Consider the following 14,799-nt stretch of genomic DNA (forward strand, 5'->3'; position numbering starts at 1 on the left):
TTTCTTTTAATGTTGTTTGTTGACACGTTATCACAAATAAACTCTCCTGTGAGTGAGTTTGTGAGAGAATTTCGGGATTGTAACTTCAGTCATGGACAAATGGACATGCAGTTGATACAGCTATTTGTGGCGTGCGCTGGGCTCGAGTTGCGCGCTAAATGCATACCTTGAGAATACACCATTACCATAACAATGCACTATGTAGCGCAAAATCAAGAAGGCTCTAAAAAACAGAAATACGTCCCTATGATAAAAAAATCCAAAACACAGTTACTTAAAATCTAATACTTAATTGAACTCATTAAATTGTGTTATTTCAGGATTTTATTTCAAGTTTTCGTTTGGTCTTTTATGTAAATTGATATGTTTACGTCACGTGCATAACCGCGGGTGCACTCTACCACAGTGGTGGGGCGGTGGTCACGGTGATACAAGCAGCCCTATTAACTTCCCACGTACAAGCTAATTTCAGAATTACATGTATGCATCACATTAGGTTACTTTCTAGTGCAGATCATGTGGCGAAATCTACATGACTGACTGTTAAAGAAATATTGGCCTATGAGGAGTGTTTTATATCAGTCACATTTGAAGGTCCATTTTGGTTAGAACATGTGTCTATGCAGATAGCTGCCTATGTAGTCAGCACTGTAGTTTCTGTTAGAACCAGAGTGTTTGTGTGTGTGTTCTTACTTATGAAAGGCTGTGATTCTCTTAAGTGTTGACAAAACATGATAGGCATCATCTTCATCAGGCTCCTCCCCCTTAAACACAAAACAGTCCAAAATCACTCCAATGTCCACTCCAGTCCAATGTTTTTGCACATATACACACACACTACATGAGAAAAGCAAAACTCCACACAAACACCTCCTGTAGAAAGTCCTCCAGCAGGCGGTGGAACTTGTCGATCTGTTCATCGAGCATCTGGCTTCGGACGATATCCACACGGTTATAGATGGTGAACTCCTCATTGCACAGTGCATGGAACGTCATTGAACATGCCTCTAACACATCTGTGTCTGTATGCTTTTCCACCACGTCACGGACCTGACGCAGCAAAGCATCCAGATGCTGCAAGACAACAGAGCGGTGAATATAACTGTATATAATAATAAAAAAAAAAACATCAATTATAATTATATCAATCAATAATCTTTAACAAATATTTTAAAAAATATAAAACAAAATAAAATGTTGGTAACACTTTACAATAAGGTTCCATTTGTTTACATTAGTTAAAAACATTAACAATGAACAATACTTAAGCATTTATTAATCTTAATGTTAATTTCAACATATACCAATACATTATTAAAATCAAAAGCTGTATTAGTTAACATTAGTTAATGCACCATGAACTAACATTAACAATGAATGAAAAAAAAACATAAACAAAGATTAATAAATTGAGAAACAAATATATTGTTAATTGTTAGTTCATGATACCTAATGCATTAACTAATGTTAACAAATGGAACCTTATTGTAAAGTGATTTTTAAATGTTAACATATCACAATCAGATAAGTGATATGTTATCACAAGTTAACCCTGATATTTCACAACTATTCGGCCATGATATCACGTGCCACAAACGCAGACTTTAAGCACAGTAAATGTTTTTAATACTGATGTGATCATTTTAGGACAATATGAAAGACTAAATTGTGTTTGTTGGAACCCAGTTTATGTTAGTGTATGTGATTACCTTTTCCAGCCGACCAGTTGTATAGATCTCTAAATCAAAATACTGAGGAAACTGCAACAGATTAGTGATCTTCTCTGGGTCCACTGAATACTGAGAAAAACAGGAAATAGAAAGAGAGAGGGAGATAGAGAGAGATTAAAAGCAGTCCATTCTGAAATAATTTAGTTTCCATTTGTCTTTGGATCTTGATTCAGTTCAGAAATGTGCTGCCAAATATGTTCTGTATGTGGTTATACAATTTTCTTATGTGAACTGTAAAACATTACAATATGCCTCAAGAAATATGAATTACAAAATAAAAATAATAATTACAATCGTTTCTTTTAAAGTCAACATGAAATCAAAATTGACCCTATTTATTTATTATTGCATGTTACTGGTCTTATTGTGAACAATTCATCCATGCATATTTGCCATTTTATTAAAAAAAAATGTTGACCTCGTAATCTTTAATCAAAATGTCATAACTGTCTCTTCCGGTGATATGACTGACTCTTCTCTGTGGATGTATGCAAGGCCGCACTGCAGCCAAGCGAGTTTTAGACAGTTTTAACCCCACCCCATCAAGAGTCATGTAAAACTGGCATCAAAGCAGCTAATGAAGAGATGGAGTATTTTTGGCTGTTTCTCTCCAAAAACTATGTTCCCTACCCCAAACTACCTTGGTTATGGGGTCGCTGACTTGAATTTAGTTTTTGAAGGAGGAATAACACCAAATTTGCAGTTGTGTTCAAAATATTTCATGCCTGAATGCTTCCAGAGGTGATCACTAATGAATACAACACGAGTTGGATGTGTCTAGAGTTTATTCATATTTTTAATGCAGGAATTTTGGGATGTGCAGCACAAGTGTAATTTTTCCCCCCCTTTATATATAGTGTATTGTGATTCAAATTGCTCTAACGTAATTAATTACGTTAGAGCAATTAGTGCAATAGCTAATTAGACAAAAGTCAAATCAAAAGATGTAAAATTTTTAGAATACACCGTTCTGTAGTGTTTACAGACTCTTGAGGCAAGAAAAATTTCTCCTGTACAATCCTTCAAATCTGTTTGATATTGTAAGATTGAGCATTACACACAGTCACTTACTTTAGCCAGTAACAGAGGCAGAGCCACAGCAAATGTTTCAGTGATCTTTGTGCGATCATCCAGCTGGGTTTTCTTTTCCTTAGCTGTCAGAACCTGCACCAGTACATAACATACTCACTGAACACACATTACACAAAACACACACTGAGTGAATACACATCACACAGAGCAAACCATACACTACACAACACAAACATGCACACACTAACTACACACAGTGTAAACTGGAGTGGGCGAAATGATCAAAATTTGATACCACGATACGAGTAATTTTATATCATGATATCAATATATAACACAATGTAGTATTTTTTTCTGGAAAATCATTATGAATTTGTTAATATATTAAATAACCATATTGTAATGCCTATTTTTGGAAAATCCAGTAAATTAAATACTTTATAAAATGTAAACTACTTATATAATTTACTCTTTATTTGAAACTTAAAGTTAAATTTGTAATTACCATAATGCTCAATTTCACATGATGCCACATTTCAGTCTATGTTGTTGACCAATTTTATTATTATTATTATTATTATTATTATTATTATAAACTTGTATCAAGAAAAAGCAATGCAACAAAGAAAAGAATATAGAAGTAAAAAATACACCATGAGAATAACACTTCTTGCAGAAAATAAATATTAAATAAAAATAAACACTTCTTGCAAAAAAACATGGAGTAAAATTCAGCAGGAGCATTCGGATGCAGGATAGAAATTTGTGGGAGTGGGTGGGAGCAGGATGGAAAAAAAAACACTCCCGCATTGACCCCTAATGCAGAGCACATTTTTTGGCTTTCAGAATATTCTTTAGCATGCTTCATTTTGAGGTGGTAAACCAGATTGCTTGGATTACCACGAGTGATTATCGTTGCATGACACAGTTTGCAGATTACATTTTGTCTGCTCCGTGTCGGCTTTTGCGGAACTACACCACAGATGTCACACCTGTTTTAATAACAAGCTCCTTTTCACAGTCTTGACATTTCTATTGATCATATCATAATAATTCATCAACTAATGATCAAATGATGGAGAAGTACAGATGATCTGGATCACAGTGACACTATACAGCAGATCATGACAGATCGTGGTGGTCTGCTGCATCTTCCACGATATATCGCTCAGAATCGCCCCTTAAGATCGGAACTGCGCTTGCAAATTGCGTTCAGCAACAAGTTTGTGGGTGCGTTTGCCCCGTTGCCAGATCTGCATAATTCCTTCAGTGAATTGGGCGCTAAACCAACATGTGCAATAACTGGCACATTTACCGGCCGCTATTCATCTCACCTTCAGTCTCAAGTGAAGCCCTGCCCACTAATAAATACGTTCACGCCACGCACATGGATATTTACATATCGCGATATACACGATGTAGCAAAATCTCACTCGATTGACACTTTATATCGTCGCCATGATTTACATCATCGTATCGCCCAGCCCTAGTGTAAACAATGGAAATGTGTATATGAAAGATATTGTGAGCGTTGTTTGTGTGTGTAGCTGATGTCTGTATGTATGCGAGAAAGGTGGTGTGACATGGGGGGTGTGGTCATGTGTCGGTCTGCAGGGGAGAGACAGGTGTTAAGAGTCATCATAACCCAGGTGACTATCCTTACCGCTCTCTCTCTCCCACAGACTGACACATGACCACGCCCCCCATGCCACAGTTGGATTATAGAATAATGTATGTCTTACCCTTCTGCCTGTGCTTCGTCCAATTGGTGGGTGACACTCGCATGTCTGTCTGACAGCACAGAGCATGATTTCAATCAGAGCTGCTTCCTGAGAATCCGTGAGAGCTGAAACAAATTCAAACATGATGTTTCTCAGTAATGTAGATAAGACACAAAGACTGTGTAATTTGGATCGACATGTACCCTCTTCTCCAGGGTATGGCTCATCCAGCAAAAGGCTGATCATACTCTCCCAGTCCTTCAAAAGCTCTGATGCACAGTCCCACAAGCTGTCCACCAGGTAAGCGCCATGCTCATGGAGCTATAACACACACAAACATTCATTTGAGCTTCACAAACCATCCACTATAATTTTGCTGTATGTTTAGTTCTTGCTTTTGAGTGATAAATGCCAGGGCATGTGTGTTAGGTTTGTAATCTAAAGGATAAACTAAAGCTAACATTTTAATTGTTTATTTATTTACATTATTTTTAAATAATCTTATCTACTGCCTAAAGGGGTTCACACTGACTGTGATTTGCAGTGGCAATGTGACTGGATGTCATTAATTTTCAATACGAGTTGGCAACATAAGCAACAGACACAGCTGGTAACGCAACATAGTTGGGTAGTGCTTAACTTTATGAAAATGCACAGAGGCACAATGTGGCAATTAACAATGGGAGTGCAGATTACATGATTTAGCTCATAATACAGCTGGATACAGCAGTCGAGCAGGACTGCCTACAAGCAACCAACAGTACAGCAACTTGCTGATTTCCAGCATTTAACTCATTGTCAGTGTGAAGTTGAATTATCTTTGATTGAATGATTTCTGTCTGTTCACATGCAATTTCCAGGACCCAAATACAGACGTGAAATGGCAAAAGAGTGTTATGCCGAAATATTTACATAGCTGATTTTATGAAAGGAAAGACAAAGAATGACATCAAAGCCTGAGCATATCAAGCACACCTCACTCTCCAGAAAGAACAAGACAGTTGTTCTGATGAGACTAGCATTCAAACACTGTCTGCCTCTCCTGGGCCGCCCCTCATCCTCTGGACCATGATGACTGAATAACCTGGGAACAGCACAAATACATGCACAACTTTTATTGTATTACAAAAAATGGCCAAATGGTGGAGTCAATGAGTCATTCTGAATCTCACCCTCATGCCATCCCAGATGTATATGACTTTCTTCAGCAGAACACTAACAAAGAGAATTTCTCAGCTCTGTAGGTCCGTAAAATGCAAGTGAATGGGTGCCAAATTTTTTAAGCTCCAAAAAGTACGAATAGCCATCATAAATGTAATCCATATGACTCCAGTGGATTACTTAATGTCTTCTGAAGCTAAACGCTAGGTGTGTTTAAGAAATAGATCAATATTTAAAACTTTTCTTACTAAAAACCTTCGCTTCCAGCCAGCTATGGTTTGCACACTGACGAGGGTGTAGTTTAAACTGCCTCTCGCGTGAAATAGGCGCGGAAGCCTCCTCTACATAGATATTTATACGTAGATCCCTTATTAGCAGCTGTTTCTATGGACCGCAATGCTGTTTCCACACAAAAGCAGTTTATGCAGCGGTCTGAGCAAGGAGCTCGGTCTGAGGCATCTCCTCCATTCATTTGCATTCAAACAGCTCTCCTTGTTGACTGTTCCAAGATGGCGCCGCAGTTGACGTATCCAAACCAGCCAAATGAGGCATCTATGTATGATTGTCTAAGCTCCTTTGTTGTAAACAACACAGCGCTTCCATATTTTATCGTATTTTGCCCGTTAGTTCTCAAGTGAACTTTCCAACGCGCTTACGTCAATCAAGAGGCAGTGTGCTTTCGACCCTCGTCACCGAGCTTGGCAGAAGCAAACTTCCACAGTTGAAAAAGTTTTAAATATTGATCTTTTTCTTACACACAACTAGCGTTTCACTTCAGACGACATTATTTAATCCACTGTAATCTGTATGGATTACTTTTATGATGGCAATATGTTCTTTTTGGAGCTTCAAATATATGGAACCCATTCACTTGCATTTTATGGACCTACAGAGGTGAGATATTCTTCTAAAAATCTTCATTTGTGTTCTGCAGAAGACAAAGTCATACACATCTGGGAAAGCATGAGAATTTTCATTTTTGGGTGAACTAATCCATTATGCTTCAGATATTCTGGAGCTTCAGATGCATTATGGGACAGAGCTTGTGTCACAAATGCATTTAATTGCACCAGTATTTAATAAAGTATCAACACTCTGTGGTGAAATACTGCATCGTGGCACCTACTTTTTGTAAAGGAACTCCCCTGCTGCCACAGCAACTGGTCGGTGGGCGGAATAAACCAGGTGATACACACTCTCACAGTCTTCAGCTGTCAAGACCTCATCACTACTCCTAGGTGCACAAACACACACATATAGACAATAAATGGACACATCTAGAGGAAAAGACTCTGAATAATGATGATTAATACTGAACTTACTGTAAAACCAGTGTCAGCAGCTTAATAGCCTGAACAGCAACATCATATTCCTTATCCAGAGTCATGGAAACAATACGATCCTACACAAAGACATAGAGAACCACCAATAAGACAATTTATTCTTTATCTGTGAGCAAGACATTTTCAAGCCCCATGGACTATGAAATGTGATCAGATGTCAAGAATTAAAATTTTTAAGCCCGTTAGCAGGGCCACATTAAGGCACTGCAGTGCCCAGGTTCACCGTTCCGTGAGACTCCACTGCCAGTTGTCCGATGGACGGCTTTCGCTGTTGTGCAACGTCACCGCGGTTACATGTCCCGCTGAATGCATTTACATGTTCTCCTCCCACAACCATCGATAGGGGAGAATAGGGTGGCGGACGCTGAAAATGGGGGACCCCCTGGGAGTTGGAGGCCCGTGCATTAATGTGGCCCTGCCTGTTAGTCTCAGTCTTAGATGGCATGACCATGGACTGATTTTTTTTTTTAATCTGACTGGCTGCCTCCTATGTTGTTTCCGGAGTGAGGCTACACAGGTTTTATCAGTCCGCCAAGAAACAAAGCTGTGTTTACTACAGCTAAACAAAGTTTCAAGGATGCTACAATTTGTGATCAGAGAAAGAACTAGTCACTGAGGTGATGGACCTTGTTTGTTTTCTCTGATGTAATTTCTTGTGGTATTTTTTTGGTTCCGTTTCTTTTTTCTGTACTTCTTTTGTTGAAGTCTCTGTAATTTAGTGTTGCTACCCTAAGAGTTTCCTCATTAAGCTCAGCTGGTCTCAAACTCTAATCATGTGTCTTCAAAAGGGACAAGTTGTTGCTTGTATGGCGAGCACTGAAGCAAGCTTTGGGCTGAAATGTTTGTTTGCTGGTCTGTTTTTAACTTATGCAAAACTTATTCACTATGCAAGTCTTAAAAAAAAATTATTTTGATAGACATTTTCTACTCTGTTTTTCATTCAGTGTACGGACAACTTCTCTTGTGGATTTTCGATTTCAGATGTACCCACCCCGAAAGTCATGTAAACAAGCAAATTGTGGTTGGTCATTTTACATATCAGTTTTGGCCAGAATAAGCTACAATATGGACCAGGCTTTACACCGATCATCAAACATCTGGCTACATGAGATTAGGTCCCTCCAAAATATAAAACAAAATTACTTTTTACATTCAGTATCCTGTTTGCAGTGAAATATCACAAATGTCTTTCCAAAACAGTGGTTAAAACATTGAGTGGCCAGTGTTAAAATGATCTGGAAAACAGCAGTGTTTGTTATAGTCAGAGATGCTGTAACTGTATAAAATGTCCTGGTGGAAACCTCACCTTAAAGCGGCTGGTGAAGAGTTCCAATCTGGCGTTGAGCTCTCTGCTATAATACAAACCCTGAAGAGCCGTAAGGCACTTCAGACGAACCTCGCCTTGCTGGAGAGAGACAGAGATCATGTAATGGATGGAACAAAATAATGGTGTGATGTTTACTTCTTTAGCTCTGCACAGAGGATATCAATGTTCAATCTGTATGAAATGTGTATGTCACCTTATCATACATGGTCCATCCCACATATTTCAGGTAACTGTCGTTGAGAAACGCCTCACTGTACATCTTCATCCACACACCAATCTCCTCAATACAAACCACCCTGATCTCAGCAATCACATCCCTGCACACAGTCACACACACATGTAAAATACTTTATTATCAGGGATATCCCAATACCGATAGTGGTATTGGGTCCGATACCACGCTCATGTACTGGTACTCGTAAAAATGCTCCGATACCAAAAACCATTCCGTAAACATTCAGCCCACAAATTAAATTCACGTTATGTCCTAGTGAGATTATTTAACCGCAAAAGCTGTGATTTAATGAGTTAAATATATAGTTTGCATGTAATTCAAATGTGAGCACTTGTGAATGTGTGGAGAAAGTGTTGTGCTGACGCCGGCTGCTCATCCCTTTTAAAGCTCCTCTAAGGCTCATACAGGGAAAATACCATCACTGTTTGTAGCAGATTCCAAATTCAAGTTGTAACGTGAGGCACATACAGAGTACATACTTATTTAATTAAATAGCAGCCTTTTGCGGTTTAATAATCACTGAGTTGCGTAGTGACCGGCTTTTCCAGAGTGGGAATCTGCCGTAAAATGTCAGAGCTCCTTTGACAAAACAACACGGAAACACTTCAAAATAAAAGCTCAGTCAAAATGAAAGGTAAATTTATAGGAAAAAAGTATGACAGAAATATATCACTACTGTAAAGTTATGTAATATTCATTGTAATACTACTACTACTACTAATAATAATAAAAAACAAATCAGTAGTAATTGTATTATACTACAGCAGTATCTAACATCTGTGATGCCCTGTTTTCCAGCACTTTATTTTGACAAAATTTAACTCCAATGTTGTATTTTGTATTGTATTGTGAGGTTCTGTATATAAACACTTAATTTGATAAAAATAATACTTATGTTGAAAATTAATTGTTATATTTTCATTTGATTACAGTTAATGAATTAATTCATTTAAACACCATTTTGGTTTTTAAATTGAAATAAAATGTTGATATGGAGTTTAGAAAAAAAAAACTTATCGGACTGGGTATCGGCGAGTACCAAAAATGAAGTATCGGTACTCGTACTCGTTCTCAAAGAAATGATATCGGGACATCCCTATATACTTTAAAAATATTTCAAGCTCACACATGAAAGGATTAGTTCATTCAAACAGTACAATGCTACTCACCCTCCAACATTGCTTCTAAATAGACACTGTACATGATTATTTTGAATCCTGATTTATTAATTTAGACTAAGCGGAGTTCAATTTGTGTATTTGAGATGTTTGCTCACCTGTATCTGTGGATGAATACACCCTTGAAAATGGCATTCATCATGTTTTCAATCTCATCCTGGTTCTCTTGGAGCTAAAATGGCAACAGAACATGTTTAAGTCATGTATAATGTTTCAGATTACGCTTATTTGAACCTCTGAATAATCAAACCATTTGAATTTTGAAAGATTTAAAATAGAGAATTGTTTTGACATAAGAAAGTCACCAATCAAAATTATTGACATTGACCATGTTAACACCTTTGAAGCAAACAATATGCTCTTTGAAACATTCTCAAAAAAAGTAAAAGGGGGATTTACAAAGTGCTAAGAAATTCAGACAAAGTCAATTTGTCAATTCATCTTTTCACTCAATTTTTTCATGCTGATAATATTATTCTTGTTGTATGTTAGCCTATATCAAATTCGAAAAGAATGCAAAACAGAAACATTTCCACTAGGGGTCTCAGACTTCTGGACCTCACTGTGTAAGTGTCTCTCTCACCTCTTTGCGTTTCTGCAGCAGGAGCTCCAAGCGTTCATTGGCCCGTTTCCCGATGCTCTTGTTACGTTCAGTCTCATATTGTCTCTGCGTGTTGTCCATGTTGATGCTCAAATTCAGTGCAACGTTCACCAGAGCGGTCATCAGCTTCATCGCTGAGAAACACACAGTGAAAAACACACTGATTGAATAATACTGCAAACGTTTGACCATCAAAGTCAAACATGACAGCATGTTAACTGACCTGCCAGGGTGCTGGTGTGTCTGAATGCTCTGACCTGCGAGTCTGACAGGCCGGTGAGAAGAGAGATGACCGTGTCCATCATGTACTCATCATAGATGATGCTGTACTGACACTGTCGGATCAGAACAGCGATGAACTCACACAAGCTTACTTTAAACTTCTTCCACATTGGACCTGACATCGCCAGCGGGTAATCGCCACTGTCCTGAACACACACAAATGCTCTGTTTTACATATAAATACTTTCAGCAGATAATCTCTTCTGTACTGACATGTAAAATGTCTAGAAATGCTATCCATGGAGCAACTTCTATGGTACAACCTCACATATTAACAAACCTCATCAAACTCTTCTGTCATTTTCCTGATGATCTCGGAATTTTGCATATGCCGGAACATCTCTGAGCTTACCGCACCTACGCCGCACAGTACACTCACAGTTAAAACATACATTCATACTTAACACAATGCACAGATCAATAGTTATCACATACTTGTTCATAAATAAATGTACATCTAACACACACACCTTTACAGCCAGAGCAGTGGATGAAGAAGTTGATGAGTTCCAGCAGTGCAGAGTCTCTGTCTGCCTTATAGGACTCAATCCAGTCATCAACCACAGACTGCAGAGTGAGAACACACACACAAGCACAAAGGAAAAACCTTCTTTTATACACAGACAGATTACACGCAGTGCACCGCAGTTCAACCTGGATCTAATAACTAACCACACACCCTCACACACATTATGTGTTGATAGATTTGAGCACTTAGTTTGACCACATTTACAATTGGTTTAAAGATGTGTCTGGGGTGATCCGACCACATGTGGTCATGTGAGACACATCGCTCTTTACATCTGGTCGCTTAAAGGGATCATTTGCCCAAAAATTAATTTTACTCACCCTCATGCCATCTCAGCTGTGTTTGACTTTCTTCTGCAGAGCACAAATTATGATTTTAGAAGAATATTACAGCTCTGTAGGGCCATACAATGCAAGTGAATGGGTGCCAAAATGTTGATGCTCCAAAAAACACAAAGGCACCAAAAAAAAATAATCCATACAACTCCAGTGTTTTAATCCATAACTTCAGTAGCGATATGAATGGTGTGGGTGAGAAACAGATCAATATTTATGTACTTTTTTGCTAGAAATTCTCCTCCCTGCCCAGTAGGGGGCGATATGCATGGAGAATGTGAATCACCAAAAAAACAAGAAGAATGTGAAAGTTAAAGTGGCGATAGACTGAGCAGGGAGGAGAATCTATAGTAAAAAAGGGCTTAAATATTGATCTGTTTCTCACCCACACCTATCACATCACTTCTGAAGACATTGTTTAAACCACTTGAGTCGTTTGGATTACTTTAATGCTGACTTATGTGATTTTTGGAGCTTCAAAATATTGGCACCCATTCACTTGCATTGTATGGCCCTACAGAGCTGAAATATTCTTCAAAAAAATCTTCATTTGTGTTCTGCAGTGGAAAGAAACGCATCTGTATTGGCATGAGGATGAGTTAATGATGAAAGAATTTTCATTTTTAGGTGAACTATTCCTTTAAATGCGTCTCCTGTGACCACTTGTGTTCGGATTTCGAAGGGAGTGTCTGATTTCATTCTGACATCAATCACGATGTTAGTGTGTTACTGCATGACATTAAAGTGCAACAAAATCAGAAAAGACAAATAAAGCGAAAAAAATAGCACTTTTTTCCAGTTGCAGCTGAAATTTAATCCAAGGACAAATGCAACATTTCAAAGAGAATTATCCGTTATTTTAATGGATTAGCTGTATTAAAGGAGCTTCAGAAGTTCATGCTTCTCATCTGTGTCATGTTGATATCAAACACACTGAAGAAGATCTGTGAAGTTTTCGTGCTTATGTATCCGCTTTTTCAAATTTTCCAATCTGATGGTTATTTTCTTTTAAAGCTGCACGTAACTGGCAAAGTTTAAACTTTTGCTTTAGTGCAGCGGTTGATTGACAGGTGAGGGGTACTGCTGTTCCTCAGCACATTACACCTCAAATCAATGTGGTCACATGCATTTTTGACTAACTTCGTATGTGGTTTTTGCTATCCGATCATAAAATGTTTTTGAATCCGTTTTTATCTGCATTTAGCGCTGTCCACATATCATTGCATCTTAGTACCAGGTATAAACAGTGTCTTTCAGTGAGAGTGTGTTTATATTTGTGCATGAATACAATATGAAGTTCCGAATAACCCATTTGTTTGTGTTTGTGTACCTGTGTGGCACTTTTGCCCAATTTGACAATCTCAAACAAACTGAGATTCTCCATGCCATTTTCCTGATGGTGGCCATTCACCCGCCCGTGACCTTTCACCTCTGACCCCTTCACCTTCTCTCCAAGGGTCTTCTTCCCCTTCTTCACATACACAAAGGGAAAAAACAAGGAAAATAAAATTTAAAAAAACTCTGAATGCAATCTGCAAAAGCCTTAAAATTCTATTTATATCATTAATAAACAAGCTAATATGCATTTAATATAAGATCTGATTGGTTGTTTAGAGATGTTTTGAAGTGTTAACTGCTTGATTGGCACCTTTCCTTTGCCAGGTTTGGCATTCTGACTCTCAGGATCCTCAAGATCGTTGTCCGAGAGCCAAGAGTGTCCTTCCCTACAAAACACACACAAGTGGTTACTTGAGATTACGTATAAGTGGGGACAGAAAGTGATGAAGGTGCGTCACAGTTGCTTTAAGCAGAAGCTGCATTTGCAGACTTTTAATAAGAGTAAATGCAGGACTGAAACACCTTAGTAAGTTGCAGTTTGAACTGTTTCTCCACAGATGTTAAATACAGAAAAATTATTTGCCGATTTCTTCTGTTTTTGTATATATCTCATACTAATTTGTTTCAAAAATTCAAACAAAATCTACAGCCTACAACCTTTCAGTTACAACCCAAGTTCTTTAACCACTTTTGCTGACACTGTCATCTCTCTCTCTACATAACTGTAAAATTAAGAATCTTAGCCCACATTTCAGAAACTTGCAGGTGACTAGATGCAGGAAGCTTGAATGAAACTAAACAGTGAATCCTAAAACATGCCTATGATGCCCATTAATGATTGAGCATGCATGCTCAATGATATTGGAGACACAAAGTGTGTGTATTTGTTTGAGGTGGTCTATCAGTGTGTTACGTACTGGTAAAAGTCTGTTTGGAGGTCCTGAGCAGCTATCATTTTCTCAACATCTTCTGTCTCCTCTGGAGTTTAGAAGTGTCCCACACTGCAGTAGACAAACAGATCCAGCAAAACTGAAAAACACATAAACTGCAGCACGTCTACAACAACACAAGCATATCTAAAACAAAATAAACTTCATAAAATAATCATAATCACTCTAGATGCAGTTAGTGACTCATGATATTCACGTGTACATTTATGTGTGTTCGATAGTGTGTGTGCGTCTTTAACAATAAATATATAACATTTGCAGTCAAATACGTAACTGCAAGCAAACTCGAAACATAAAACATTACACTAACTCATCATTGTCTCTCTGTATGCATGTGATGTGATAGTTTGTATTATTTATCTGCTATTTAATGTTCGGTTTAATTTCCGTAAACAAGGGCTAGCATGCTAACATGCTAACGGGCCTCCAGCTCATTTAACTGTCATTAATCCCCCCCAAACCACACCAAAACAATCAAAACTCTCCCCAAAATTACATTTAAGCTTGAAGTGCATTCATATGAAGCACTTGGACGCTTTTTATTCATTTTCTATAGTCAAACTGATCGCCGAAACTGTCTTACATCTGAACGACTCGAACAGAAATTAAACGCGGCTCCTCACGAACTCACTCCATGTCTATGAATGTCTCTTTTATTTGTTCCCTAATAATGCGGATATTTATGAAGATCGGCGGCCATTTCATCCCTCACCTCCCTCAGCGAGAGTCCAGCAGCATCAAACCCACCCAGAAAGCGGTTGCCGAACAGAACCGGACCGGAGCTCAGCAGTTACGCCATTAAAACATGATCCCCGTAAAAGTGCCCCAGTTCTGTTTGTGTTCCTGAGCTGGAGAAGGCAGTTTGGTGCTGTGGGCGGACAGGAATTAATATACAGCCCACAGAAACCCAGAACACACTTATTACGCTTTCACACACGCACACCCACACATTTATGTCTATACATAAATAGACACCCATACACATGCACACACTCTTATACGCATCATGGGACTACCACTGCTCACTTCTGGAAATT

General features: G+C 38.2%; 1 protein-coding gene across 3 annotated transcripts in view; it reads right to left on the reverse strand.

Annotated features, from left to right (window-relative positions):
* The window catches only part of LOC127438070 (cohesin subunit SA-2-like), a 31,135-nt gene extending 16,413 nt beyond the window's left edge, over positions 1–14,722 (reverse strand). Inside the window, exons 1-20 of one of the 3 annotated variants that reach the window (XM_051693354.1) lie at positions 14,475–14,722; positions 13,730–13,813; positions 13,123–13,198; positions 12,805–12,945; positions 11,081–11,177; positions 10,891–10,967; positions 10,552–10,756; positions 10,311–10,462; positions 9,826–9,899; positions 8,508–8,631; positions 8,294–8,392; positions 6,967–7,046; positions 6,771–6,878; positions 5,459–5,567; positions 4,687–4,804; positions 4,505–4,608; positions 2,802–2,894; positions 1,710–1,799; positions 871–1,074; positions 694–764 (exon numbers count right to left, since the gene is read on the reverse strand). In XM_051693354.1, the coding sequence (XP_051549314.1) occupies positions 694–764; positions 871–1,074; positions 1,710–1,799; positions 2,802–2,894; positions 4,505–4,608; positions 4,687–4,804; positions 5,459–5,567; positions 6,771–6,878; positions 6,967–7,046; positions 8,294–8,392; positions 8,508–8,631; positions 9,826–9,899; positions 10,311–10,462; positions 10,552–10,756; positions 10,891–10,967; positions 11,081–11,177; positions 12,805–12,945; positions 13,123–13,198; positions 13,730–13,767 (2,060 nt within the window). In that variant the 5' untranslated portion in view covers positions 13,768–13,813; positions 14,475–14,722. Of the gene's footprint in view, positions 1–693; positions 765–870; positions 1,075–1,709; positions 1,800–2,801; positions 2,895–4,504; positions 4,609–4,686; positions 4,805–5,458; positions 5,568–6,770; positions 6,879–6,966; positions 7,047–8,293; positions 8,393–8,507; positions 8,632–9,825; positions 9,900–10,310; positions 10,463–10,551; positions 10,757–10,890; positions 10,968–11,080; positions 11,178–12,804; positions 12,946–13,122; positions 13,199–13,729; positions 13,842–14,345; positions 14,381–14,474 lie in introns of those variants that run through there. The other 2 variants (XM_051693362.1, XM_051693365.1) reach the window with 2 other exon arrangements.
* Positions 14,723–14,799: the final 77 nt, after the last annotated feature.

Source organism: Myxocyprinus asiaticus, chromosome 4 (genome assembly GCF_019703515.2).
Source record: "Myxocyprinus asiaticus isolate MX2 ecotype Aquarium Trade chromosome 4, UBuf_Myxa_2, whole genome shotgun sequence".
Lineage (NCBI taxonomy): Eukaryota > Metazoa > Chordata > Actinopteri > Cypriniformes > Catostomidae > Myxocyprinus > Myxocyprinus asiaticus.